The sequence below is a fragment of the Gamsiella multidivaricata genome (assembly GCF_025024155.1).
Source record: "Gamsiella multidivaricata strain RSA 2152 chromosome Unknown BC939scaffold_4, whole genome shotgun sequence".
In the NCBI taxonomy this organism is placed as follows: domain Eukaryota; kingdom Fungi; phylum Mortierellomycota; class Mortierellomycetes; order Mortierellales; family Mortierellaceae; genus Gamsiella; species Gamsiella multidivaricata.
Genome location: NW_026251712.1, coordinates 154,336 through 177,923, shown reverse-complemented (window position 1 = coordinate 177,923; position 23,588 = coordinate 154,336). Strand labels below are relative to the sequence as shown.

Below are 23,588 nucleotides of genomic sequence, written 5' to 3'. Positions count from 1 at the left end.
ACTGCCAAAGAGGCAATTGGAGGGACAGTTGACAGATGAGTGGTAAAGAGCAAGAGGATGAAGATTAAGCCCCACTGGATTGACCATGATTCCTCGGAGTATTGTGCTTATCTAATATGGTGCAATATGATAGGGTATTGTATGGTAGCGTACGATAGCGTATGGTAGGATACCGTAGACCAATGAGATCATGGCTCAATTGATATGGAGCCATGCTGGCTAAAGAAGCACGCCAACAAGAAAAATGAGGAAGAATCCGTACACAAACTCTGAGGGAGGGAGGGCCCGTGTCACAGTCTGAGGCCGAGATTGGTGGATGATGATATTGTCGTACGTGATGATGCATTTACAATACAGAGTAGCCTAGTTCATCCATCGGCCCGCGTCTTTTTTCTGTTGTGTCTGCTGCACTCCACAAGAACAAAGGCCTGCAATCCAGGGCTCTCAACCAATGGCAGAAGAAACAGCCGCGCATTGGTCTAATGTACCAAGGCACGCATTTCCACAACCGAGGGCTGGACTACAGAGCAAAGGCCTGTGGAGTCCATATTCTGTATATTCCGGGTCCTTCCTCCTTGCATGAATCCTCTTTCTCTCTGTCTGCCACACAGACGCAAGTCATGGCGTAGAATAAAAGAGTTTTTGGTGCGTACACACCTAAGCATTTTCAAGGGATGCTATATCTCAGGAGCACTGAAACAGTATATTTCCTTCATCCTACCATAATCTCTTCTTCACTTTGGGGACCCCCGTGGCATCGTTCATGGATGTCGAGAGCTTGAAGATGACTTCAGTGCTTTCTGACTGGCGATGATGGTGGTACTAGCGGCACTAGGGCCGGGAGTAGCTTAGAAAAAAACGCGAGCTGGGCGTGCTGGGCCTGCCAAGCTTGGGCCTGCAGGATATTCAGGGCTTTCGTACGCCACCCGAGGTCAGGGGTAGAAGCTATATTCTGCATTGAAGTATGGTTCTGTAGGTGAAGCTAGGGATGCGTAGGAGAAGGATTGATGAAATAAAGGTGCATTGCAAGGTAGGGAGCGATGGAGAATTGTCAAATAGTGCGGATTGTATGGGCATCAACTCATGCATGCACCGCCAAGAACGCGAAACCTTTTATTCCGGTAGGCCTTGAAAGATCCGGGGAAATATGAGGATTGATAGCCTTTGGCCGTCTTCTGTCTCCGTCGGATTATCTGCTGAACCGAGAGAGACTAACAAAGGGATAGATCGCTCAAAATAGACAGCCTCTCTAGTTCTAGTTACAGTAGGGTCCGTCCAAATACACAAACACGGCGTCCTTACAAGGTGATCAGTGCACAGGCGTGTGCACACTAAAGTTCATTAGCTTAACCACTCTCTAGTATCTCGTTTTTGATACTAGACGAGGACCATTCGTCGATGGTTCCTCTTCCTCTACCGCTTCCTCACCCTTCCCTCTTCACACTGAGGTCGTACGTACAGAACAGCCGCTTCCAAATTAAGAAGGTAAGAAGGTCGTGGCCCCTATGTTCGCGGGGACATTAATAAAGCTGTGCAACTGCAGCATCGAATCAACGTCCTCTGCTTCGCTTCACATCTCTTTGTATCCGTTGCCCTCCAGCCAGTCCTCTCTTCTCACAGAAAGCCCTCTCTTCTCACAGAAAGCCCATCTCCATCCTTCTCTTATCTTTTTCATTTCATTTCTTGAAGATTCTTAGAAATCGCCTGAATACCCTTTCTGCATATGGCCGAATGGTAGTCACGCCCGGCAGATGCGCCCTATCCAACCAGAACAGAATCGGACGTCCCATTCTCGTCAGTCCTGAGCTGTTCATCCTCCTTTTTCGCTATTAGTAACGGAACTCGGCAGGACTTTGAAGGATGCGCTACGCCACCCTCAGACAAAATTCAAAAAAGGTGCTTTTTCATCGGACCGCAACCAAAAAAAAAAAAAAAAAAAAAAAAAAAAAACACCTCCATCAAAAATGAAAGCGCTTCAAGTACACCCTTATGGACAACCCCTTCAAAGAGCGGGAATGAAAGTAAGGATACTCGCGCTACAACTATACAAGCTGGCCGGCGCTAAGATGACTAACATGATATGCGTTAAAGGACGGCCCAGACAGGCTAAGCAATATGAACAACCGCCTAAACCAAGGAAATTGAACATACCCCCTCTCACCACCACCACCACTGCCCCCCTTCCCCTTCCGTATTTCAGACCAGCATAGCAACTACAGCGGCAGCTGCCACGGGATAAAACACGGTCGAGTACCTGCGATCGTCATCGAGATAATGATACCAGGAACTCACAATATCGCAGCAGGCGCAGTCATTGACACTGATATTTGAGGGAGACGCCGTCCATGGAATAGTTCATTGAGCGAGAGGGAAACCGCACCAAAAACTATACAAATGAAATGTTACGCGAGGTATCTTTTCGGCATGCACAAAAAACGGGAGTAAAGAATATCATATCAACGATTATCTTCATATGCACAATGCAGCCTCAAAAGACCATCACTAATCCTTCTTTCTCGTCAATGTCCTTGTTGCATGTAGACCGTTAGTAAACAACGCGCGTTTGTGCATGTTCGGCTGATGTCGTATTTCTGTCTATGTACAAATCAAGGCTGATGAGCCAATCGTCTGCAAAATTCAGGGGACCGGGGAATCGCCTATGTACTGTGCGTGCACCGCGTAAAACGGAGGTGAGGGAGGGGAAAAAAACGCGCCAACCCAATCGTGCATACATTAGGCTACACGCGTATATACCCCGATAAACAAATAGCAAAAAGCGCCTTCAATCGCGTCTTCAGCTTCCACAGGAACAAAGAAGACGAGAGAAAAGGCATGCGCTGTTCAAAAAATGCCTTTCGTATTGGTTTCGTTGCTTGTGTACATGTGGTTCTGATTCTGTCGCCACGGAAATATTTGTTACTCTATTGGTTCTGATTTCCATCACCACATGCCAGTAATGCAAAGAGACAGCTCAATTACACGATCGCATATAGACTACGACCATTGGCGTCGCCCTGAGCAAGGCGAAAAAAAAAAAATCTACGTGGTCAATGGTTTCTAGCATTCTCGAATGTTCCTTCAAACACACCAAAACGACCCAACGTCTTTGAAATCCAAGAAATTTTAATGAGTACCGTCTCGTTTTAGTGAATTATATTCCGCACTCCATAAGTGTTTCTACCTGGTATGACGGCCGACAGGAAAGAATGGACGATTTTGTTTCTCCTCAGGCTACGTATTGTACGTATGACGATAACGACCATGGCTGACCATGGTCCGTCTCCCGATTCAACCTTAGTAAATATTATTATTAGATAGATCATTTTATTTTTCCAAGGTCTTCTCACAATACAGCGCTACTTTTTGGTTGCCTTCTGGAGCAATCCCAGTTCATCCTTTCTAGCATACGCAACACGGTCCAACAGAATCCTTGAACGATAATCGCCCAGGGTAGTCTCGGGCGGTCCAAAGGCGTTGGTCACGTAAGCAAACCCAATGTTGAGCTCCTCGATCCAAACACACAAGGACCCGCCCGCACCGGACCAGCCCTGGACTTCGATATCCTTCAATGGACCATCACCGTAGAAATTGCGCGTCTTGACCCAACCCCCAACCGACAGCGGCAGAGTCTCACCTACGACCTCGTCTGGCTTTTGAGCGTGAAAGGCCGTGGCCTTTGCGTAGGTCTCAGTGCTCATGAGGTCGGGTTCTTGGCCCGGACGGATCGAGGAACCCTTGTTCGCCATCATTGACATCAATTTTGCAAGCTACAGGAAGGAAAAAACGAGCAGAAACAACGGGCAAAAAAAAAAAAAAAAAAAGGACAGGATAGGACAGAACAGGCAGGATTGCATGTCAGCATGAATGTGCAATTCATATTTAAAGGACAAAGAGCAGAAGGAGAGAGCGTGAGAAAGCAATTGAAAAGAAAAGACGCGAACAACAAAAACACTTACAGAGTGAGCATTGGTCTTCAGCGAGAAGCTGGTACTCTCGATGGCATGGACCTCCTTGGTACGGAAGTCATGGGCCCAGGGCGCAAACTTGGGCAACATAGTCAATGATGGTAGACCCTGACCAGAGAACTGGCCAAGGACCAGGCTCTTGAACATGTTGCCGAGAGGAAGGATATTGGGGTGACCAAAATACTTGTTGGTCTGGATGAACCTGGGCACCAGCAAACGACCGACAGTCCTCAAGAGCGGATAGTCATGCATCACGGAGAGGCGCTCTTCCCAGTCAGAGTCCTTGGGGAGCTTGGAGTAGTATAACTCAATATCGGGATAGTCAACCATCAAGTCCTGCTCTGCGATCTGACCGATCGTCCTACCCTTGGAATCGACGCGACGGACAATCTCATTCAGGTACCATCCGCGGGTGATGGCATGGTATGCCCTGGTCTTCTCGCCATTGAACAGATGCGGCTGGCGTGCGAGGCGGTCCGAGAACTTTTCCTCATCCGCAAGATGGGGCCACAAGTACATCTCGGCCTTGTCCTCATTGTCCAGGAAAGGCACGCCTGATTCGTGAGTCATCAGATCCACCAACCGAACGTCTTCCTTGCCGTTCTGAGCAAATTCTGGCCAGTAGTCCGCGATGCGCTTCTCATAGTCGAGTCTGCCCTGCTCCACTAGTCTGGCGATCACAATGCCCTCGACAACCTTTCCGGATGAATAGACCTGTTGCAGCGTCCTGTTATCGTACACAACCGTGCGGGCGAGGTCTTTGGCTCCTGCATAGACATCAATGACCTGGTGACCATCGACAAGGACCGCAAACGACCCTCCGAGGTCCTCATTCTTGGCAAAGAGACTGGCGTAGTAGTTGATAACCTGTCCGTAGTGATCGGGCCGCTCAAGAATGCCTTCGAGGTGAAGTGGGGCTTGGGGACAGTTGACACCGAGGCTGGCACAAGTCGGAGGCAGGAAGGGGCCCCTCTTCGAGTAGGCGTAGATGCCGAAGATCATGGCGGGTATCAACCGGACGAACCATTGGACGAGTGTGAGTCTTGGGAAGAAAGATGCCCTGCTGGCAGGAACGGCAGCAGCAGTGGCAGCGGCAGGAGGAGTGACCTCTTTATCAGCCATTGTGTATGAGCTGGCGATGGATCGGCGAGTGAGGAGTGAGGAGCGATGAAGCAGTGGAGGGAGTAAAGAAAGAACTTTATGTCAAGTTGAAGAGGCGGTCGATGTGTTCGATTGTGGTTGCTTCCCACCCGTGAGAGCGGCCACCGAGAGGGAGCGAATCCGACTCGCCCGAATGGTTGGTGAGCACTCCGTCCAGCCCAGCCTCCGAATGAGCACTCGTCCAGTATTATTTGGGCGGGAGCATTCAATTCAACCCTAAGGAAATGAATGTCGCTGCCGTATTCTTCTTTTGAAGACGTGCATTATTTCGTGCGAAGTGAGCCTTCTCGTGCGTATGCCCATCTCATCCACCGATCCAACGCGTTCTCTTGCTGCAACGATGGTTTGCAAGTAGCGGCGCGCGTATTTTTTTTTTCCTGTCATCGTATCACCTCGGTAATAAAGGCTACGAATGCATAGACATCCTGAGTATCATAATCCATAACGAGGAAGACGCGTCGTGTCACATTGCTTATAGCTAGTATCAACGCTTCTGAACCATTGATGGATGCATCCTTCGATGTATTCGTACTTTTGATGAAGATGGCAGCGACAACGAAATGGTCTGATTGCCGCTGTTGCCGTTGCTGTTGTTATTGTTGTTCCACTGCACCAAGCGAGATAGTGCGCACTGATCCATCTTCATTTTTCCTATTGCGGGGCGATTGACTATCTCTTCCTCCCCTTCCCTCCCTTCCGTTTTTCTCACTTCACACCAACAACACTCATTCATCCTCATCTCAATGTCGCCTCCTTCATCCAAGAGCAAGCATTCCGAGTCTGGGGTAGCTCGCCTCTGCGGATCCGCCACCTCGGGATTCCTCGAGCTCGTGATCTTCCACCCCATCGACACGATCGCCAAGCGACTTATGAGCAACCATACACGGGTAAAGGCTTCGTAGAATCGGTTATAGTCTGTACCCCTCCGCTCGCTCTTTCTCTTTCTCTTTCTCTTTCCTTTCTGTCGAGGCCATGGGAAAGTGAGAGCAGGAAACCTTCAATGGAGCACAGCAGCAGGAGAGCGAAAGCTACTACGCGGGCGGATGTTGAAATCGTGCGAGTCCCCCTCCCACCCTTTTCCTGCCAATAAAGTTGGACTTGCACTCAACTCGGGTTACTGTCCACCCCCCAAATTTGAACGCCTTTTTCCTAATACTCAATCCCTCAATACCCTATTAGCTCTTCGTGCCCGGACAACCTCTGAGCGTGGGCCTGGCCGCAACCAACAAGGTGATCTTCAAAGATGCCGCCGAGGCCCCCTTTCTCAAGAAATACCGTTCCCTCTTCCCGGGACTCGGTTTCGCAGCCGGGTACAAGATCCTGCAGCGGGTCTACAAATTCGGCGGACAACCCTTTGTCAACGAGTTCTTGAATCGTCATTACAAGACCTCCTTCGATAGGACGTTTGGGGAGAAGACTGGAAAGACGATGATGCATGCGACTGCGGGGTCGTTCGTCGGGATCGGAGAGATTGCGTTGCTGCCGTTGGATGTATTGAAGATCAAGAGGCAGACGAACCCAGAGTCGTTTAAGGGACGCGGCGTCGTTAGGCTCGTTAGGGATGAAGGGTTCCAGGGACTGTATCGGTACGAACCGCGACCCATGAACCATGAGTGTTAGCTGGTATTATCACCATTTTTTATTTGTGCGCGCTTCCACTCTTCTAGTCAAATAACACCGCTTTCCTTGCCGCCGCTTTGCTATCATTCAATAGAGGTGCACTGTGGACAGCTGCCCGCAACGCTCCAGGATCATTCGCCCTCTTTGGAGGCAGCGCATTCGTCAAGGAATGGATCTTCAGACTGGAGGACTACAACAAGGCCACGTTCTTCCAAAACTTTTGCGCCTCCATCGGAGGCTCTGTTGCCTCCATCACCGTCGCCGCACCCCTGGACGTCGTCAAGACCCGTATCCAGAACCGCAACTTTGACAACCCAGAGGGCGGTGTCAGTATTATCCGAAACATGGTCCGTCATGAAGGCTTCGGGGCCTTCTTCAAGGGTCTGTTGCCAAAGATCCTTGTAGTCGGTCCAAAACTCGTCTTCTCGTTCACCATCGCCCAGCAGCTCATTCCATTGTTCCACCAAAAGTTTGAGGAGGTCGGCTTGACCCATGTTGGCAACACCGCCAAGTCCAAGCCCAAGGCTGCTTAGACGCAATCAGGGTACCACCAGATCCCCTCCTTCCACATTATCTCCATTCTTTTCGTCGATTACGCAAAAAAAAGTAAAGCACATTAACATCCGCATTGACTTCATGTTTCATTTTGAGCGCGAATAGCAGTACCATGTGAAGAGAGACGACGTTGGGGGAAATGCTATTTTTTGTTTATTTTACACTAAGGAGATAGAATTAGAAGAACCGGCTTGATAATCGCCCGCAGGCACTGGAGACAAAGTACATCAACAAGAAGAACTTAGTCTTTCCTCCTCTTGCCCTCCTGAGTTGTCGAGAGATCCAATCCCATCCTCTTCTTTGACACATCAACCTTGTTGAACTTGTCCAATCCAAAAATATCGTCTTCCTTCTCGAACGCCACAGGACCTTCCCTCTGCATGCTGCGACCACCCTCGGTGCCCTTGAATCCCTTTGCACTAATGCCTGCACCTCCGAAGCGGTCCGATGCCAGCGCGCGGGTGATATCGTCCTCGGTTCCAACTTCATCGTTACCGCCATCGTCTCCTGATCGCTTGGGTCTGTAGACGCTCGATCCAGTGTGCATAAACATGGGCTTGTCATAGACACTGTATGACTCGTCGTCCTTGAATCCAGAGCTCAGTCCTCCAGATTGGTTGAACAGGCGAGAATCGTACATACTGTCCTTGCTTTGTGTAGGCTTGGCCAATCCCAAAGCGACTCTTTCTGAAATATCTCTTCCTTCCGCCCTATTTGAAAAGGAAAAGAATAAAAACATTAGCAAGTGGACTCCGACACGATATATGCAGCAGTATTTGATGGGCAATCCATAATGAAGCCGGAGTGTTACCTGGCCATGACCTTTGCCTTCTGCTCTGCACCCATGCGGGACATGCGCAGATCCTTCTCGTGTTCCTGCTGTCTTTCTCTGCGGAGAGCGTCACGTTCGCGAGCCGCCCTCTGCTTCGCCTCGTCATCCTCATCGTCCGACTCGGACTCTGATGCAGAGCCACCACCAGGACGAGGTGAAGCATCCACGTCCATACTCGTAGAGGCCGAGGGCACAATACCGGCTCTCTCATCACGAGCCCTCTGGGCCAACGCACGCAGGCTCTGTTCCTTGGCTTCCTTCTCTTTCTGAGCAACTTTCTGTTGCATCAATGCTCTCTGGCGAACCTCATCCTGAGCGTGTCTTGAGGCCAACGCCAGAGCCTCAGCCAGGTTTGCAAATTTGTCGTTAATCTGCACCTCCTGCAGTCCACGTCCGTCAGCCGCGAGACGTTTATCCAGGGGAATGGTGTATCCCTTGGCGTTCTTCCAGTTCGAAATACAGGGTGGAATGACCCAGTTGGCCTGTTCCTGAGCGGTGACTTTGCGAGGTGGCGAGTGCAAAACTGGTGGTGGAGGTGATGGGGGTCCGCGAGGAACCTTCTTGTGCTGATGTTTGGGTGGTTCCATTGGGTCAACGGGCATCTCCACCATCTTGATCACTCTCTGCTTCGCGCCCTCGGCACCTGCAGCTTGGTTGGCAGGCGTGTAACGAATATAGGTCGGTGCTCCTGGTTTATTGTTGGAAACGACATTCTTGGGTAGCGCAGCAGTAATCTTGGCTGTTTTGTGAACAAAAAGAACGGAAGCAGTGTTAGAGTAAGGAAAAAAGCCTATCTGTCTGAGCAGCTTCTTTTTCCTGGCATGCAGCTGTAGACCTACACTTTGAAATCTTCTCCAGTGCTGTCCTAGTACGATCCGCTGTCTCCTGCACTTCCTCCTCGCTGGGTCGGCTCAAAGAGATCTCTCCAACATCCGCACGTTCGTTGAGAGGAACAAGGTCCTTGAACTGCGACTGCACGATCTGCTTTGAAGAGTGTCCCCGCTTGGCGATGGCATCGTATGCGACGTTTCCTTGTGCGTCCACCTGAAGTGCAATCGTCGAGCCTGCTTTTGTAGCCGCCTATCAATCGACGAGAGTAAATTGCATTCTGTCAGCGACCCTTCGTTTCTTTTTTAGCAAGCAAAGAAGCAATTACTGCTCTCAGACTACGCTTACTTTCTTCTTGCGTCCCATGTCAAGGGGGTACTGAGCGGTGTGGATCTCTGGGAATGCACCCCCATCGCCAAAGTCCTCTGGCTTCTTGGGCTTCCATCCTGCACGCTTGCCGTATGGAGGCATTCTTGGTACCGGGGCTGTGACGGCGGTGCTATACTGTTGCTGGTCGTAATCCTGTCCTGGATGTTGATGCATTGGCGTAGGCAGTAGTCTAGGCATCAGCCAAGAGAGACAGGTATTGGTAAGACACTGCAAAAAGGAATTCTTTGACAAAAAGCAATGGATCCGCAGCCAGAGAGGACAGTTACCCAGAGAGAGATGACATGATGCTGATACTGATGCGGGATGAAGAGAGAAGAACAATAACGGAGACTAAGTAGGAGAGAAAGAGAGCGCAGCAGATTAATAGTGGTGATGATGATGTCACAGTACGAAATATGGCTGTATCCCATAAACACACGACTCCTCACAGTCCCCGCAAAGGGGACACACACGCGTCTCTGTCGCACGTAAGTCACTGAGTCCGAGAAAGCACTTCCACCATTACCACTCGCCTCGAATTCTCTCCTGCAACCCCATCTCCCTCAACAAGAGCATCGGCTGCAAAAACAATCCAACCACCGGTCGTCTTACTTTTTCGCAACTACATAAATGTCGGGACTCAAGCCAGGCGAGGTCAATCTCGGTGTAAGTGCCTCCTCCTCCCTCCCACCTTGCTTGTCACTATCCAGCCTGCGACAAAAAGGAAAGGCGCGCGCCCTTCTCTTCAACTCTATTCACTAACATGCGCTGTCTATCAATGCAACCCTAGACGTCTATTATGGCGGTCGAATTCAAGGGAGGCGTCATTATCGGAGCCGATTCTCGCACAACCACAGGATCTTACATCGCCAACCGTGTCACGGACAAGCTGACTGAGGTCCACGATACCATCTACTGCTGCCGATCTGGAAGTGCAGCCGATACCCAGGCCGTCGCCGATATCGTTCATTACTACCTCCAGATGTACTCGTACGTATCATCCATGATCCCTTCCATGTTTTGCTTGACAGGGTGCCCCATCTGACAAGGATACTTTTTCTTCTATTCCAATTACGCACCCTATAGTGTTCAGAATGGAAAGCCAACGGTCCCATTGGCAGCATCGTTGTTCCAGGAGTTGTGCTATCAGAACAAGGATGGCCTGAGTGCCGGTATCATCGTCGGTGGCTGGGACAAGGTGAACGGCGGCAGTGTCTGGAATATCCCCTTGGGAGGATCGCTTCACCGTCAGCCTTTTGCCATCGGAGGAAGTGGATCGACATACATTTACGGTTACTGTGATGCCACCTATCGTGATGGCATGAGCCAAGAAGAATGCATCGAGTTTGTCAAGAACTGTAAGTCTTTTTTCGCGCCTTTAATTGAAAAATGCATTGTTTTAATTGCGGCCCATGCATTTTGGGACTGTATGGAAGGTGGCAGGCCACTGTGGACGATATCCTCAGAAGTTAATCAATTTGCTATTTTGTTTCTTGACCGATGTTTGATGTGTTAATGGCGGTTTTTTTTTAGCATTGGCACTCGCTATGGCTCGCGATGGCTCGTCGGGAGGTGTCATCCGTATGGCAATTATTACAGAGAAGGGTGTTCAGAGATTGTTTGTTCCTGGCGACAAGCTCCCTGGTAAGCACGTGCGATTGATGTGTCAATTCTTCGTATTTCTTTGCCGCCTATGTTTCAACGCTCTAACCTCTTGGCACCAATTTTTTTTATGAATTTTCTAGTCCATTGGGAGGGTTAAATGGTAGATTAACGCAACCTCTAAGAAATTACAAGCGAAAAGAGAGTGCGAATCGATCATTGTCGACTGGATTTTATAACCAAAAAATAAACACACTTGTAAACTTGACATAAACATCTCATTTCATCTACCCAATGACCTCCTCTCTCCCACAAGCTTCATTGTAGTCATCCATGCGAAAAGCGATGTTTATGCACTTGAATGTTTTGGTATTTCCCGTGTTGGTTAAAGGGCTTTATTTCTTGTTTCTATACAGCGATCACTGCTCGCGACTCTGTTTGTGTCCTTTCGTCCGATACTGTTTGTTGTATCCTGGCCATTCATTTATTTCTTTCCATAAACCTCGCCATCCCGGAACTCCTTTGCCCACTAGCAAGTAGGAAGAAATAAAACGGAATTGTTAGGATATATACTGATCCGACCGCAACTGAAACGTTGTTTGCATTTGATAGCACCATAGCAGAGCAGCAGACAGAGGAATGGAAGAGCGACTCACAAGCTGGGATGGGATCCAACCCTTGGGGCGGCTGTGACGCTCCTAATGTGTTCATTAAACAAGACAGCATCCGTTGTTGTTAGTTTCCTTTTGCGCGGCATTCCCTGCCTACGAAATGAGATTATCCTAGGGTGCCCTGATTGAGATCCATGATAGTTCTACGTGTTCAATTGAACGAATCCGGTACCTCGTTCTCGGCAGAGTACTTCCAGACGGCAGCAACGATGGTAGCAGTGATACCGACGGCGACGGCAGTGTTGGACTTCCAGTTAGTGGGCTGGGTCCACCAACCACCAGAAGGAGACCTATCATAGAGATAGAACGGTAAAATTGGTTTAGTCGACACACCGAGGCAAGCAGAGTAGGCGGGCGTGTTTGTTTGTAAAGTAGTTTGTATGAAGTGGAGGTCGTTGTTGCATGTTCCGAGCATTGTCCCTTCAGCATTCTGGTTCGATCGTCATCCGATGTGCTTAGAGGGATATAAGTCGGTAGTTGTTGTTATTGGGCAGAGGGGCGGAGGGGACGTACCAGACGTGCTTGGGATAGGGGTAGCGTCCACCGGCCATTATAAATGTAAAGTATGTGAGTGAGTGTGGGTTGATGGGAGAGTGGAGAGAAACGATGAACAAGGCGGTCCTACTTGCGTGTAGGCAGCATCACCAAATTCCGGGCCGCAAGGGGTCTGTTTTGACATGTGGCTTAAGGATTTGAACGCGTTTTTTCTTAGGAAACCTAAACTCGCTAACTCGCACAAAAAAAGGGTCTGGAAGACACCATATCTTCCGTTCCCTCATCAAGGACGATCCCTTTGAATGCAGTCTGCTCCATGTACAGCGCGACAATATGTGTCAAATTAGTATCAGCATTAATAGCTGTCATAAGAATCGCGTGTGAAGAAGGAGAAAAAATGCTGCAATGTTGGCAACAAGGGTGTCAACTGTATCTGATACCGCGCTTCGTTTCTTCCCTTCTTTTCTCAACACTGTCTTTCCCAGCTTCACCGACAGCCCCAGCTGCACTTATCCGTATGCCATAGCACCAATGGCTCACTCTCCGCTGCTCACTCCTCCTCTCAGGGGGTCTGCTATTAGACTATCTGAGCAAGAACAAGGACTCCGTTCCAGGCACATCAAGGTGTCATGACGTTCCGGGACAACACACAGTTTAAGACGCCTATATTTTCGAAATTCTAATTCTTGTCAGCAGTATCTACTCATGCCTCTTCAACCCCGCTATCTGATTAAACCAAAGAGATCCTTTTAAGAACGCTCCGCGAGTCTGACGTCCTACCATCCGTAGCACCCTACAAGGCTCCGAGAAGAAACTGCGCAAATCCGCCAACCTAGGGTTCCTCTATCTCACATCTGACTGAAACAGCGAAAGGAATTATTACCCCAATCGTATTCCCAGTTCATCCTGCATAGGGTCTTATGAAGCGTATCCAGGTGTCTACAGCGATACGCTTGCAGGTTGCTCTTTAGCGACAGCCTTTATCTCGAGTTCGAAAGCGACTCGCCTCGGCATCAAGGCAATGACTGCGTCTCAATAAGCCCTAGATGAACATCCGAACTTGAAGTCCGTTAGATTCCGGGTAAGATCTATCGACGCAAGGGCTACTGAACTTATTCTCTGTTGTTACACTACAGAACCTCATGATCGTCATGATAGATTGAATGCTCCTTCGGACAAAAAATTAGGAGTGTCCCGTTGTTTATGGCTGTATTTTAAATACAGCCGCAAAGCGGTATCATCGAGAAGGTTGAGATCGACGAAATTTGGGCAGTACCGAGGGTTAGTGGCGAGAAGGTCCTGTGGACTTCCATCGTCCTAACGAAGTACTGCCTCGAACATTTGAACATCTCCAGTTCAAGACCGAGGAATGGAACGAGCTCTTACGATTAATGGGATCCAATGGCAGCGTACGAAAGCTGTTTCTGGAAAACCTAAGAGGTAGCCAACAACTCGATCTTGCTCCGGTCCCAGGGCCGTTGTGCAGGTTTGTAGGAGGTCATCGTAAGAGTTCTGAGCAAAACTATATGCCCACATCTTGATCGAATGTCCTCACTTTAGGATTCTGAGATTGTATAAAAGTTCATCGCATGGGAAATATTTTTTTGATCCCGGGATCCAAGGTGTCTACTCAAACGTCGGCCGTTGGGACAGTGCGATTAATACGGACGCGTTTGCGGACGCGTTTGCGGACATAACTGACAAAGCTGCATCGATGCCGCTCCGCCCAAAAGCGGCTGATGAGCCTAAAATTGACGCGGACCCTGACTGAGCGCCTGAAGACCTGTGAAAGAGGTTGAGGGTGGATTGGGTTGACAGGCGAGGGAGTCCAAGCTGAACTATGGGATTTGGACCGTACATCTGTATCCCTCTTTCAATCTTCCCCGTCAGACGCGGGAGGTAACTTTAACGCAAACAATGGGGGCATTACATAACCTTTTTCTTCTGAAACTATCAAACGAGGATAAAACAATGAGGGCGAAGGTGAGGGCAAAGGAGAGGACGAAGATGAGGGCGAATATGGCTATACCTCAAACACTTAAAATCAACACAACATCACGCAGGAGTTGAAAAAGTCCCACCTTCTCTCCTCATACAACCGCATCCCCCACACACTCTTTACCGATGTTGTCCACCGTCATCCATACTATGCATCAAGTAGCAATGGCATATCCTACAATCGATTCTCTTACACCCTCAATCCACCTGCTGAACTCCTCGCAGGCAGCCAAAAAGATAGCCTCGGACACTTCAAGGGCCTTGTGTATCCGAGGACAGCGCACAATTCCGTCCTCTATCATCTTCGACCTCCCGCCTATTATGAAAACGATCTGCTCCCACCTCTCCAACGTCGATATCTGGAGATACCGAGCCGTTTCAAGGACCTGGTGTGTGCTATTTGAGCCTTACCGTTGGGAGTACGTCAAATGGCATTCTTTGGAAGGCACGCGCGTCAAGCAGCTCCTCATCGAGAATGCCACGCGAGTCCAGCACCTTACTATCAGTAATTCCCGCAAGGACGCGCAGCAAGAGCTGCGCGGGTTCATTAATCTCAAGTCTCTGCATCTCGTATCGCGTCCTCCTGGAGAGGATGTCTCCACGAGAGAGGAATACATGCGGTCATCGTGGGATCTCATCAGAGACAACCCAGGGTTATGGACGCTGCGTTTGGATTTCACAAGGGGCATTGTTGCTCAGCTGTTCTGTCACTGCGACCACCTCGACCACCTCGACCTGGACGAACCTTTACACCAAACCAGTGACAGCGCTCTTGCAGCTCTGAAGCGACACCCTAGCCTGAGGTCCGTAACGCTCACGATCGCAATCGACAGAGTGGACGTCTCGGCGTCCTTTCTCCGGCACCTCCCCACTGCAACCCTGCAACACCTCGCGATCGAAGTGGCTTGCTCATTAAGTGGCGATTCGATTGGCAAACCAACCACTACATCTGCTCCGATCGTGAACAACTCCTCTGTCTGGCCAACGTTCCCCCTTCTTCGGCAGCTAAATTTCGGTGCCAACTTGGCGCGTGCCGAAGACCTTATTGTGTTCCCACTGCTCCAGAGCTGTCCAAACGTCATCGATCTCATGCTTCCGAAAGTCAAATACGAGAAGACTTCCTCGGTCATTGATGCCGTGATTAAGCACTGTCCAAACCTCCAGATCCTGGACCTCCGATGTTTAGACATTGACGAGAGTGAAATCCTTCGATTGGTTGAGCCGTACACACAGTTGCGTGAACTGTACCTTGGGCGTTTCATGAATAGCCGTGAGTGCGTTCTCACAGCGGTCCTGGACCAGTGTGCAAAGACATTGGAGGTCATTGACGTCCCTATCAAGGCGGGCGTGATGAAGATGGATGAGGCAGCGACTGCTCTTAGCCGGACCTTGGGTCGAGCTTTGGCTGGATGTCCTCGGCTAAGAGAACTGAAAGTCCATGAAGACTGGCTGTGCGAGGATAATGCGATCCCAATCTCTGATCTTGTTCACGCTTCATGGGCGTCAAGTCAAATCGAGCATCTGCGGGCAGAATTTGGTCAATGGGATGAAGCATTGACTGTAGGCGAGTTTGTGGATATAGTTGCTAGGTTACACGGATTCCTTTCTGCACAGAGCCGACTGAAGTGTTTGTACTTGAAATGGACCATACCAGAGAACTGGGACCGCCGCAAGGTCAAAAACGCTCTGCGCGCAGCTGGAATGGACGCGATCAGCTTAAAGTGGATCGGGCTGAAGATATGAGAATTGCGGCAGGGGCTTTCTGAATAAGGAGGCGACCAAGATAGACTACGGTGTCACATAATAGCACTTTCTCATTGTCATCAAAAAAAAAAAAAAGTCTCAGCACTGCGCGTAATCTTGAGATGTATCTTAGTGTTCCTGAGCGCTTTGCTCACAAGCACGCGGTTACCATTGGTCATGAAACCACTTTTTAGTATAATCTGGTCCTGGTATCATGATGGAAGAGTGATGTTTATTGATGACAGGAGAAACAGCTAACCTGATCCTGCTCGAGACCATCACCTGGCGCGACATCGCTTCCTCTCAGTTGTCCTTTGGATGTAAGCCCTCACAGACGTTGATGAATCCTTAGGCTGAATCGGCCGATGCTTAAAGAATTGGGATGGGAGGGGTGAGGGTATATGCTACGCGCAGGTAGAGGCTGTGCGCATGATGGGAGCAGTACCAGGTACCGGCTGCATAGGATCAGAAAGAACGCCGCGATGATAGTAGCGCGCCAACCAGAAGACAGATATGCTCTGTAATGCTACTCATGGGCTGGCGGCTTCAGTTGTCGACGACGATATGTGTAACCTCCGCCTCCGCCTCCATGAACACCTGTGGAGACTAAATCGCCATCCTTGATCACAATCCCTTCGCCTACTTGTTGCCCACCAATTAATACCTCTGCCATTCCTGCCGGAACTCCTTTTGGTAAAGGCTGGGCTACATCATGACAGTATGCGTTCAGTCCATTGGACCAGACATAGCCATGGCGGACTACGTTCTGAAGAATTCTATAGGCCTCCTTGTTTGCGTAGGGAATACCAGTCTTGGGATCCTTGTATTTGGCCGGCAAACCTGTGATGAGACAGATGGGTTTACGGTCCGGATCTATAGATACGGATAATCAATAATTAGGCGCAACAAAATTAGCAGGAGCAAAAGCTGCACTCCCGATGGCCCATAGAAAGAACTAGCACTTACAGTTCTCTGCATATGACCATTCGTTGATTGGCGAATCCTCATCCTCATAGCCAAAAAAGGTCACCCAATTACGCCCACACATCTGCGTTGGATGCAATCTTTTCCGCTTGCGGGCAATGGATGCCGCAGACATGTTAACGGCCGCCCAGTGTGCTGGGGTCAGAGCTCCCGCAGGCATGTCGGATGTCTTCCGATCCTGGTCTCCATTTCCAGACGACAAGCTCATCTCAACATCTTTCCCCGCGTTGGTGATGTCTACATTCATGGGTGATCCTGGCACCTTTGATACCGACCCGCTGTCTAGCTCAATCTTGACGTGCTTTCCTTCTGGAGCAGGGCTAGAATCCCTTGACATGGGTACTGGTTTTGGCTTATCTTGCTGTGCCTGGAGCTGCTGCTGCTGCTGCTGCTGTAATAACGATTGTGCTAACGACTGTGCAAGACTCTGCGGTGGCACTCCTCCAACATGCCCTGATCCATATTGTGTCGGCATAATTTCTGGAGCCACGCTGCCAGCCCTCGATCCCGGTCTACTTCCAGCTCTCGATCCTGACCTCGTTGGTGGTCTCGTTCCTCCCGGCGTGGCAGTACCCGTCTCCGCCAATGCCTGGATCAAGGGCCCATGTCCAATCCATTCTGCAAACGAGTGGTATCTGATGAAGGACCCCATGGGAACCTCCTTTTTCTTAACTACCTTCTTCTTCTCCATCTCCTGTGCCTTGAATGCCTGCAAAGAAGCCAGGTTGAGTGCTTCCGTCTTCTTGGCCTCCTGCAACAGCTCCTCTTGAGTCATCTTGTGCACCACGGCTTTCTCGCGCTTGGGCTGCATGGCTCTTCGGGTCTCGTACTCCAGTAACTTGAGCTCTGTTTCCTGCTTGTTCAAAACGGTTGTCCTGCGGGAGGATTTACGGATCTCGGCCGGGATTTTAATGGTCGCTGACGATGGCGCAGGGGAGGCTGTTGCTGACTTGGAGGATCGTGATGATGTGGTAGTTGTAGTTGTGGTCGCTCTTCGGAATTTTGATGCTCCTGTTACCACTGTGAACGGCTGCTTCCTCGCAGCCTGTCGGGCTGACTTCGCTCGACCTCCTGCAGGTGTCGCTGAACCTTCCGGTACAGAGAACGCTGATTTTCCTGTTTTGAGGTGATTCAGCATGGCCTGCTGTTTTTTCCGCGCTTTTGCTTCCTCCGGGTCCTCAACGAGACTGGGATCCTCGCCGTCTTCGGGTTCTTCATCTGCGCTGGATTGGTCGAAATCCGAGTCAACGATATCATCCTGCTCTACAGTCAAGAAGACATAATGTTAGCCTGGCCTCCACGGTCTTGGGCGCAACAATGTCGAGAGTATCGATTCCCCATGCGTGCTACTGCTGCATACCGTTTCCTTGAATCTCAAATTCTTCATCCACTCCTTCATCATCAAACAACTCTTCCATATCCTCCTCCTGGTTCAACAACGCTTGCAGACTAAAGGTTCAAGCATGCGCGGGATAATTATTAGCGATGGTGATCACTCCGTAGCGTAACACGGACTTCGAGAATAAATATGCTCTTTCCTCTGATCCATACCGGTTTCCCGCATTTTCACGCCTCGAGCGATTCGCTGCCATGATTTTGATGCAGAGTTAGTGGTGGAAAGAAGAATGAAACACCACTCTTGCATGCATCTCTGAAAAGAGCTTTGGGGCCAACCATCACAAGCCACTTCCGAGCTCATTTTTGGTGGCAATACTACAGGTGGTCTCGCGCAGGAAAAAAAATTCAGAGGGACAGAGAATTTATTTAATTTATTTTGAAGGATGAATACGCGCTCTGGTATCCATGATTACTTTAATTTACGATGTTCCGGAGCATGCGATGTCTCATAGTCAACATGAACAAAAGCACGCTCGACGTTGGCCAAGGACTCGAGTTTAATCTGTATGAATAATGATAAAAAACCATAGAAAAATAGGTTAGGGTGTACCCTACTCCATGAAGGCACTAAGGAACACATCAGCCTGTTAGAACGATGACCTACCTGAAGACTTTCGCTGATATCATGACTCTCCCGCAATGGCGTCTCAGGGGCCATAACAACATCGACCTCGACAAAGAGATTGTTTCCAGCATGATATGCAGTACAAGTATCGACCTGCAAGATCTTCCGGTGATGGGTCAGCGCTATTTTTGAGAATTGAATGCGACGCACTGTAAGCATACCTATGGCCAAACAGATCGAGGGCAGATCTTCCGTTTGCGTGAGTTCAATTGAATTCCATACCGATATATGTTAACTTCTTCAGGAAGGCGGGGTCCGCGGTCTTGCCAACAATGAGTTGCATTTGTTCTTATGGTAGCAGGAAAAAAAAGAAAGAAAGAAAGAAAGAAGGAAGGACATGCGATGAGCGACACCAAATTTAATATTTCTAATATTCCGCTCAGTAATAAGCCCATGTCTTTTACCATATGCGGTCCACACCCAGGAGCGCAAGATGATCAACGCAACGACAATGGCTCCTGCAGGATCGAGCCACCAGCAGAGTCTGCTCATCAACGACGCAAACAAGCCAAATCCATTCACCACCAGGTCGTTCCTGTGATCGATCGCCAGGATGTTTGCTGCATTATACTGCGAAATGGCCCTGCAGTAGATGAAAAGCCCCAATTTACTCACTACATGACAAAAATGAACAAATGTGATGAGTGACCAGCATGCTATGGTTACCAAACACAACCGCTACCATGAGAAACGATCTAATACCGAGGGCGAATCCAACGAAAGCAATAGCGAGAGGGCTGGGCATAGGTGGTTGCTTATCGCTGTCCATCAAGGCTCTGACAGATTCAATCTGCAGGAGTAGCGTAAGACAGTTAGTATGCAAATCCTGTTGACATGTTTACTCATGTCCGAGGTGATAAGATTCCACGTACGATCAATTGAAGAGACACGGTGGCCATCAGGGATGCAAAGACAATAGTTCCTGCAGTCTCCATTCGTGACTTGCCCTATCAGGTTACCAGTCGCAGAAGCTTCAGTGTTAGGATTCATATTGAACGCTGCATTATACCTGGAATGCAGAGGTACACGCACAGATAGAGAGAGAGAAAGAGAATCGTTACCGATGGATACTTGAACCAATTGCTCTTGGTAGAGGCCCTGGCAGCATACATGAGGATGACTCCCGAGAGCAGGTCCATGAACGAATCGGCCATTGTCGCAAAGAGTGCCAGTGACTTTGATGAAATGGCCGCATAGAGCTGTAATAGAAACAGGCATACATTCACTCCGACTGAACCGTAAATAGCAATTTTGAGCTATCGCCACAAATGAATACAGATTAGAACTAGATAAGAGAGGTATTTGACGGGAGAGCTCCCAAGTATTCTGGTGGCTGTTCTGTAGATGCTGTACCTTGACTTGGTTTCGCTCCTCCTGCTCCTGAGCTCCCTCGCGCGATTCTGCCGGGTCCAAGAGCTCGGTGATTAGCTCGTTCTGCTCTCGGTAAAACTCCCTTACTTTCTTTGAGGATTGGATTGCCTTGATTTTGTCCTCCGACATGCGCTTCGATTCGAGTAACATGGGGTCTCGAGCCTCGTAGAAATCGTCTGCAGACGATAGCTCGGGCGAGGGGAGTCCACCGATTGAGGTGCCAGCAGGTCCTCCTGTCATAGTGCCAATATGGAGGGGTGTTACGGACATGGGGATGTGGACTGACGAGGACGAGGACATGGACTGTGCGGCATGGTGATGATGGGCTTTGCGCACAGAGTGTGTTTGGTGTCTATATGAATCGGAACTCGATTCAATCGGTGTGGAGGTGTGAAGTGGTAGTTCCATGAGAACTAACAAGAAAGTTGGCTGATTTTAGTTGATACGAACGGAGCAATGGGCGTGCGAAGAAAAAAAAAAAAAGAGTGGGAGAGGGGTCCTGCACCGTCCTTTTTATATTTGCGCAGGCTTAATGTGTCGAGAGGCCAATCGTTTCCTCTTTGGGATAAGCACTATCTTCATCATGCGATGTGATTCGCTGGAGCCATGGCCGCAAGCGTACACAAAAGAAAGCAGAGAAGGAAATTAAGTTTCGAACAGATGGAAGCACCAGGGGAGATGGACTACAAACTGCATGACCCGCTCATGGGAAATACTATATCTGCACGCGACGAGGTCTACCAGTCTACGTGTATGCACAACTGCATGGTCCCTGCTCAAACTTGCATTTTATTACATCTAGATACCCCTGGCTGACATTGACACGCATGCATCACTTTCTTTCACCTCTTTGGGTCGGCTCATAACTGGCGCATCCACCTGTGTCTTTGCCAAAGCCGTAAGCCTTGCCCATTCCGAGCAATCCTCCTCAAGGCATTCCTGAATCGGAGCAATAAATGTCCGGTTGATAAGTTTTACCTGGGATCCTGTAGAGTTGATTTTCTGCTGACTCTGATTCATCTTGCTCTGGAGCACCTTCAGCTGGGCCTGCTTCTCGGCCAGGGTTGCTTCCAGCTGGCATGGTTGACATTGAGAGGAGATAGATGTAACCGAAACGATGTCCAACGGTGCTGAAACTGAGGGTGAGGCCATGGCGGACTCTGTAGGCGAAGCTATCAATGTTCGAAAAAGCAGCGGTGCGGAAGGGACTTCCATGATCGGACTGACAATCGTATGAGTCACAGTCTCGGGTTGGCATGTAAAAGCTGTATTTATATCATGGAGCTCGCACCGGTGGTTAGAGTTGGGTTTCGAATACGAAGACGCGGTCCAGAGATCCCCGGTGGCGTTGGAAAATAAAGAGAGGCGGTTCTTGGGGAAATGCGCATTCCGTCTCAAAGAGGTTGTGCTCATCGCCTGTCGGCTCGATCGCTCCAGCTGCTCGATGCCAAGTGCAATGGTATCCCTTTCCTGCCGCAGCGGCCTTTGTGACTCAATAGCTTCCTGTTTATCTTGCATAAGCTGTTGAATCATTTGGCGGTAGTGCTCTAGCTGCTCGTTCCCTTCAGCAATCCTCTTCTGCACAACTGCAAGCATCAATTTCAGGCATGACCTGGACATGGTATCTGAATTCAAACTAGAACAGTTCCTGGTGTCGACAGAGTTACAGATCCCAGAAGTGTCCTCGAATGTGCTTACGCGAACACCTTTAGATCCAGTGTGAGTTAAAGACGGCAGCGACTGGCTATGGGGTCGAGTCGTATGAGGCGCAAAATCAGGTGAAATGGAAACTGAGGGCAATGGTGCAGGAACTGAAGTCGATGTGCCATCCGCAGTGGCGATAGTCGAAGCTGATTCGAGTATCAGGATTGATTGACGCGGTGGTTTCCATAGCGTCGCCCAAGAGCCTGTAAAGGACGAGGTCGAGGCTGCATTTGACGTTGGCAAGAACGGTTTCGATAGCCTTCCTGGAGCGGATTGCGGTGCTTTCCGGCTATCGTTCGAGATATCTCCAGTATTGTCGCCCGTTGAAGGATCTGGGGCTAGCGGAGGTGCGGACGCCGTACGCTGCATCGGTAACAGTGCGGTCGTGTTAGATGGATTCATGAATAGTTTTTGTCGAATCCAAAGTTGCGAAAAGCTGAATTTCGTCGGCAGAATGGTGGTTGCTGTTGATGGATCTGTCTGACTTTGCTGCTGTTGATGTTTTGACTTCAGGTTAGCTTGCGATTGCTTTGACGATTGATGTAAGCTGCCATCGTTAGTGTGGACGCGTCTGAGAATACGACTGGGCAATGTCTCAGTTGCGCTCTGATAAGTCGGCTTGATATTCGGTGTTGAGTCTGCAGGTGGCATAGAAGTGACAAAGGGGAATTTGGGAGATAAGGATGAGAGGGATGGCACTGAGCCAAGTGGTAGTAGATGTGAAACTGCAAGGAATATCATTGAGAGAGCTCTTGAAAGCAGCGGGCAAGTAAGGTTGACAGCAGCTTACCTCTCTTGCTAGTCTTACTTTGCTCGACAGCTTGGCAAAGCGATCAAGATAAAGCCTTTGCCATCGTGAAAATCTTCCGCCTTATTGTCTACGAGCGACAAAGGAACGCCTTTATCGTCTGGCATGCTGCCCTAAAGAATGAGAGAAGAAAACGATGCATAAGTTTACACAATCGGACTCTTGCAATGCACAGCATTGTTCAGCGCTTTACTTTCTTTGTCCTCCCTCCGCGCAGAACAATTTATTCAATCACTAGGCATTGGAGCGAACTATGTGCTGCCTTCGGGCATCTATGCTCAAAGAGGCCGCTGTATATCACCATCATTGATGGTAGCGAAACCAATAGAATCACCATAAGAAAGGTATGGCACCCTTCTCTCTCCTTTCAGCAGTAGCCGCTCCGCCAACACTTCCCATTGTCCTTGGCAAGAAGCAATGGTTCATTATTTCCTCTACTGCGTGGTCTTTTAACTTTCCAACTATCCGCTCTCGGGATACATGGGCTTATACATCAACACGCCGCTCAGTAACAGAACGCATAAGGTGGAAAACAGATAAAAGTGTACTTAATAACATGGCCTTCTGTTATCGCGATGTCATGGTACCAAGCAACATGGCCAATCTGAATGGTAAAGGACTGCCCAAGTATCTACTTGCAGCCACCGGATAAGAAAACAGCTACAGCTGCAAGGTTCTAACCAAAGGTAGCGGCTTTCTCAATAATCACGTCCGTTACCCAGCTCAATCCTTGATCTATTGACTAGCTGCTCGAGAATAACACCCGTTCAATAAATAAAAATAGCAAAATGGCACAAAGGCCGTCAGATGGTCTACCGAAGTCGCCGTCGCATATGAAAGCCTCGGCGGGGACAAACCC

At 49.4% G+C, this 23,588-nt stretch overlaps 9 protein-coding genes across 9 annotated transcripts; 3 read left to right on the top strand and 6 right to left on the bottom strand.

Annotated features, from left to right (window-relative positions):
* Nucleotides 1-3,312: 3,312 nt before the first annotated feature.
* On the bottom strand, nt 3,313-5,220 carry BC939DRAFT_185232 (beta-lactamase/transpeptidase-like protein). The gene is made up of 2 exons (XM_051550481.1): nt 3,957-5,220; nt 3,313-3,767 (listed from the first exon to the last, which is right to left on the bottom strand). The coding sequence occupies exons 1-2, from the start codon at nt 5,085-5,087 to the stop codon at nt 3,357-3,359; spliced, it is 1,542 nt and encodes a 513-aa protein (XP_051416886.1). The 5' UTR covers nt 5,088-5,220; the 3' UTR covers nt 3,313-3,356.
* Nucleotides 5,221-5,869: 649 nt separating this feature from the next.
* On the top strand, nt 5,870-7,279 carry BC939DRAFT_418958 (mitochondrial carrier domain-containing protein; the record flags this gene model as incomplete). Its single annotated transcript, XM_051553046.1, has 3 exons — nt 5,870-6,013; nt 6,306-6,712; nt 6,841-7,279. 3 exons carry the CDS (start codon nt 5,870-5,872, stop codon nt 7,277-7,279), a joined length of 990 nt encoding a protein of 329 aa, XP_051416885.1.
* A 263-nt stretch (nt 7,280-7,542) lies between these two features.
* Nucleotides 7,543-9,504, bottom strand: BC939DRAFT_498851 (SKIP/SNW domain-containing protein; the record flags this gene model as incomplete). The annotated part of the gene is made up of 4 exons (XM_051559873.1): nt 7,543-8,011; nt 8,113-8,872; nt 8,973-9,213; nt 9,310-9,504. The coding sequence occupies 4 exons, from the start codon at nt 9,502-9,504 to the stop codon at nt 7,543-7,545; spliced, it is 1,665 nt and encodes a 554-aa protein (XP_051416884.1).
* Nucleotides 9,505-9,814: 310 nt separating this feature from the next.
* BC939DRAFT_485851 (nucleophile aminohydrolase) lies at nt 9,815-11,210 on the top strand. The gene is made up of 5 exons (XM_051559320.1): nt 9,815-9,996; nt 10,121-10,320; nt 10,417-10,688; nt 10,864-10,974; nt 11,076-11,210. Exons 1-5 carry the CDS (start codon nt 9,961-9,963, stop codon nt 11,090-11,092), a joined length of 636 nt encoding a protein of 211 aa, XP_051416883.1. The 5' UTR covers nt 9,815-9,960; the 3' UTR covers nt 11,093-11,210.
* An 85-nt stretch (nt 11,211-11,295) lies between these two features.
* Nucleotides 11,296-12,222, bottom strand: BC939DRAFT_436927 (uncharacterized protein). The gene is made up of 4 exons (XM_051553631.1): nt 12,117-12,222; nt 11,776-11,893; nt 11,589-11,630; nt 11,296-11,461 (listed from the first exon to the last, which is right to left on the bottom strand). The coding sequence occupies exons 1-4, from the start codon at nt 12,152-12,154 to the stop codon at nt 11,417-11,419; spliced, it is 243 nt and encodes an 80-aa protein (XP_051416882.1). The 5' UTR covers nt 12,155-12,222; the 3' UTR covers nt 11,296-11,416.
* A 2,024-nt stretch (nt 12,223-14,246) lies between these two features.
* On the top strand, nt 14,247-15,839 carry BC939DRAFT_472971 (uncharacterized protein; the record flags this gene model as incomplete). Its single annotated transcript, XM_051558316.1, has 1 exon — nt 14,247-15,839. One exon carries the CDS (start codon nt 14,247-14,249, stop codon nt 15,837-15,839), a length of 1,593 nt encoding a protein of 530 aa, XP_051416881.1.
* Nucleotides 15,840-16,249: 410 nt separating this feature from the next.
* BC939DRAFT_185155 (YL1 nuclear protein-domain-containing protein) lies at nt 16,250-18,436 on the bottom strand. Its single transcript, XM_051550480.1, has 4 exons — nt 18,375-18,436; nt 18,184-18,272; nt 16,806-18,081; nt 16,250-16,712 (listed from the first exon to the last, which is right to left on the bottom strand). The coding sequence occupies exons 2-4, from the start codon at nt 18,223-18,225 to the stop codon at nt 16,366-16,368; spliced, it is 1,665 nt and encodes a 554-aa protein (XP_051416880.1). The 5' UTR covers nt 18,226-18,272; nt 18,375-18,436; the 3' UTR covers nt 16,250-16,365.
* Nucleotides 18,437-18,630: 194 nt separating this feature from the next.
* On the bottom strand, nt 18,631-20,346 carry BC939DRAFT_391894 (cation efflux protein; the record flags this gene model as incomplete). The annotated part of the gene is made up of 8 exons (XM_051551991.1): nt 18,631-18,723; nt 18,826-18,968; nt 19,069-19,134; nt 19,251-19,460; nt 19,549-19,636; nt 19,719-19,793; nt 19,908-20,102; nt 20,200-20,346. 8 exons carry the CDS (start codon nt 20,344-20,346, stop codon nt 18,631-18,633), a joined length of 1,017 nt encoding a protein of 338 aa, XP_051416879.1.
* A 669-nt stretch (nt 20,347-21,015) lies between these two features.
* BC939DRAFT_498846 (uncharacterized protein) lies at nt 21,016-22,572 on the bottom strand (the record flags this gene model as incomplete). Its single annotated transcript, XM_051559872.1, has 1 exon — nt 21,016-22,572. One exon carries the CDS (start codon nt 22,570-22,572, stop codon nt 21,016-21,018), a length of 1,557 nt encoding a protein of 518 aa, XP_051416878.1.
* Nucleotides 22,573-23,588: the final 1,016 nt, after the last annotated feature.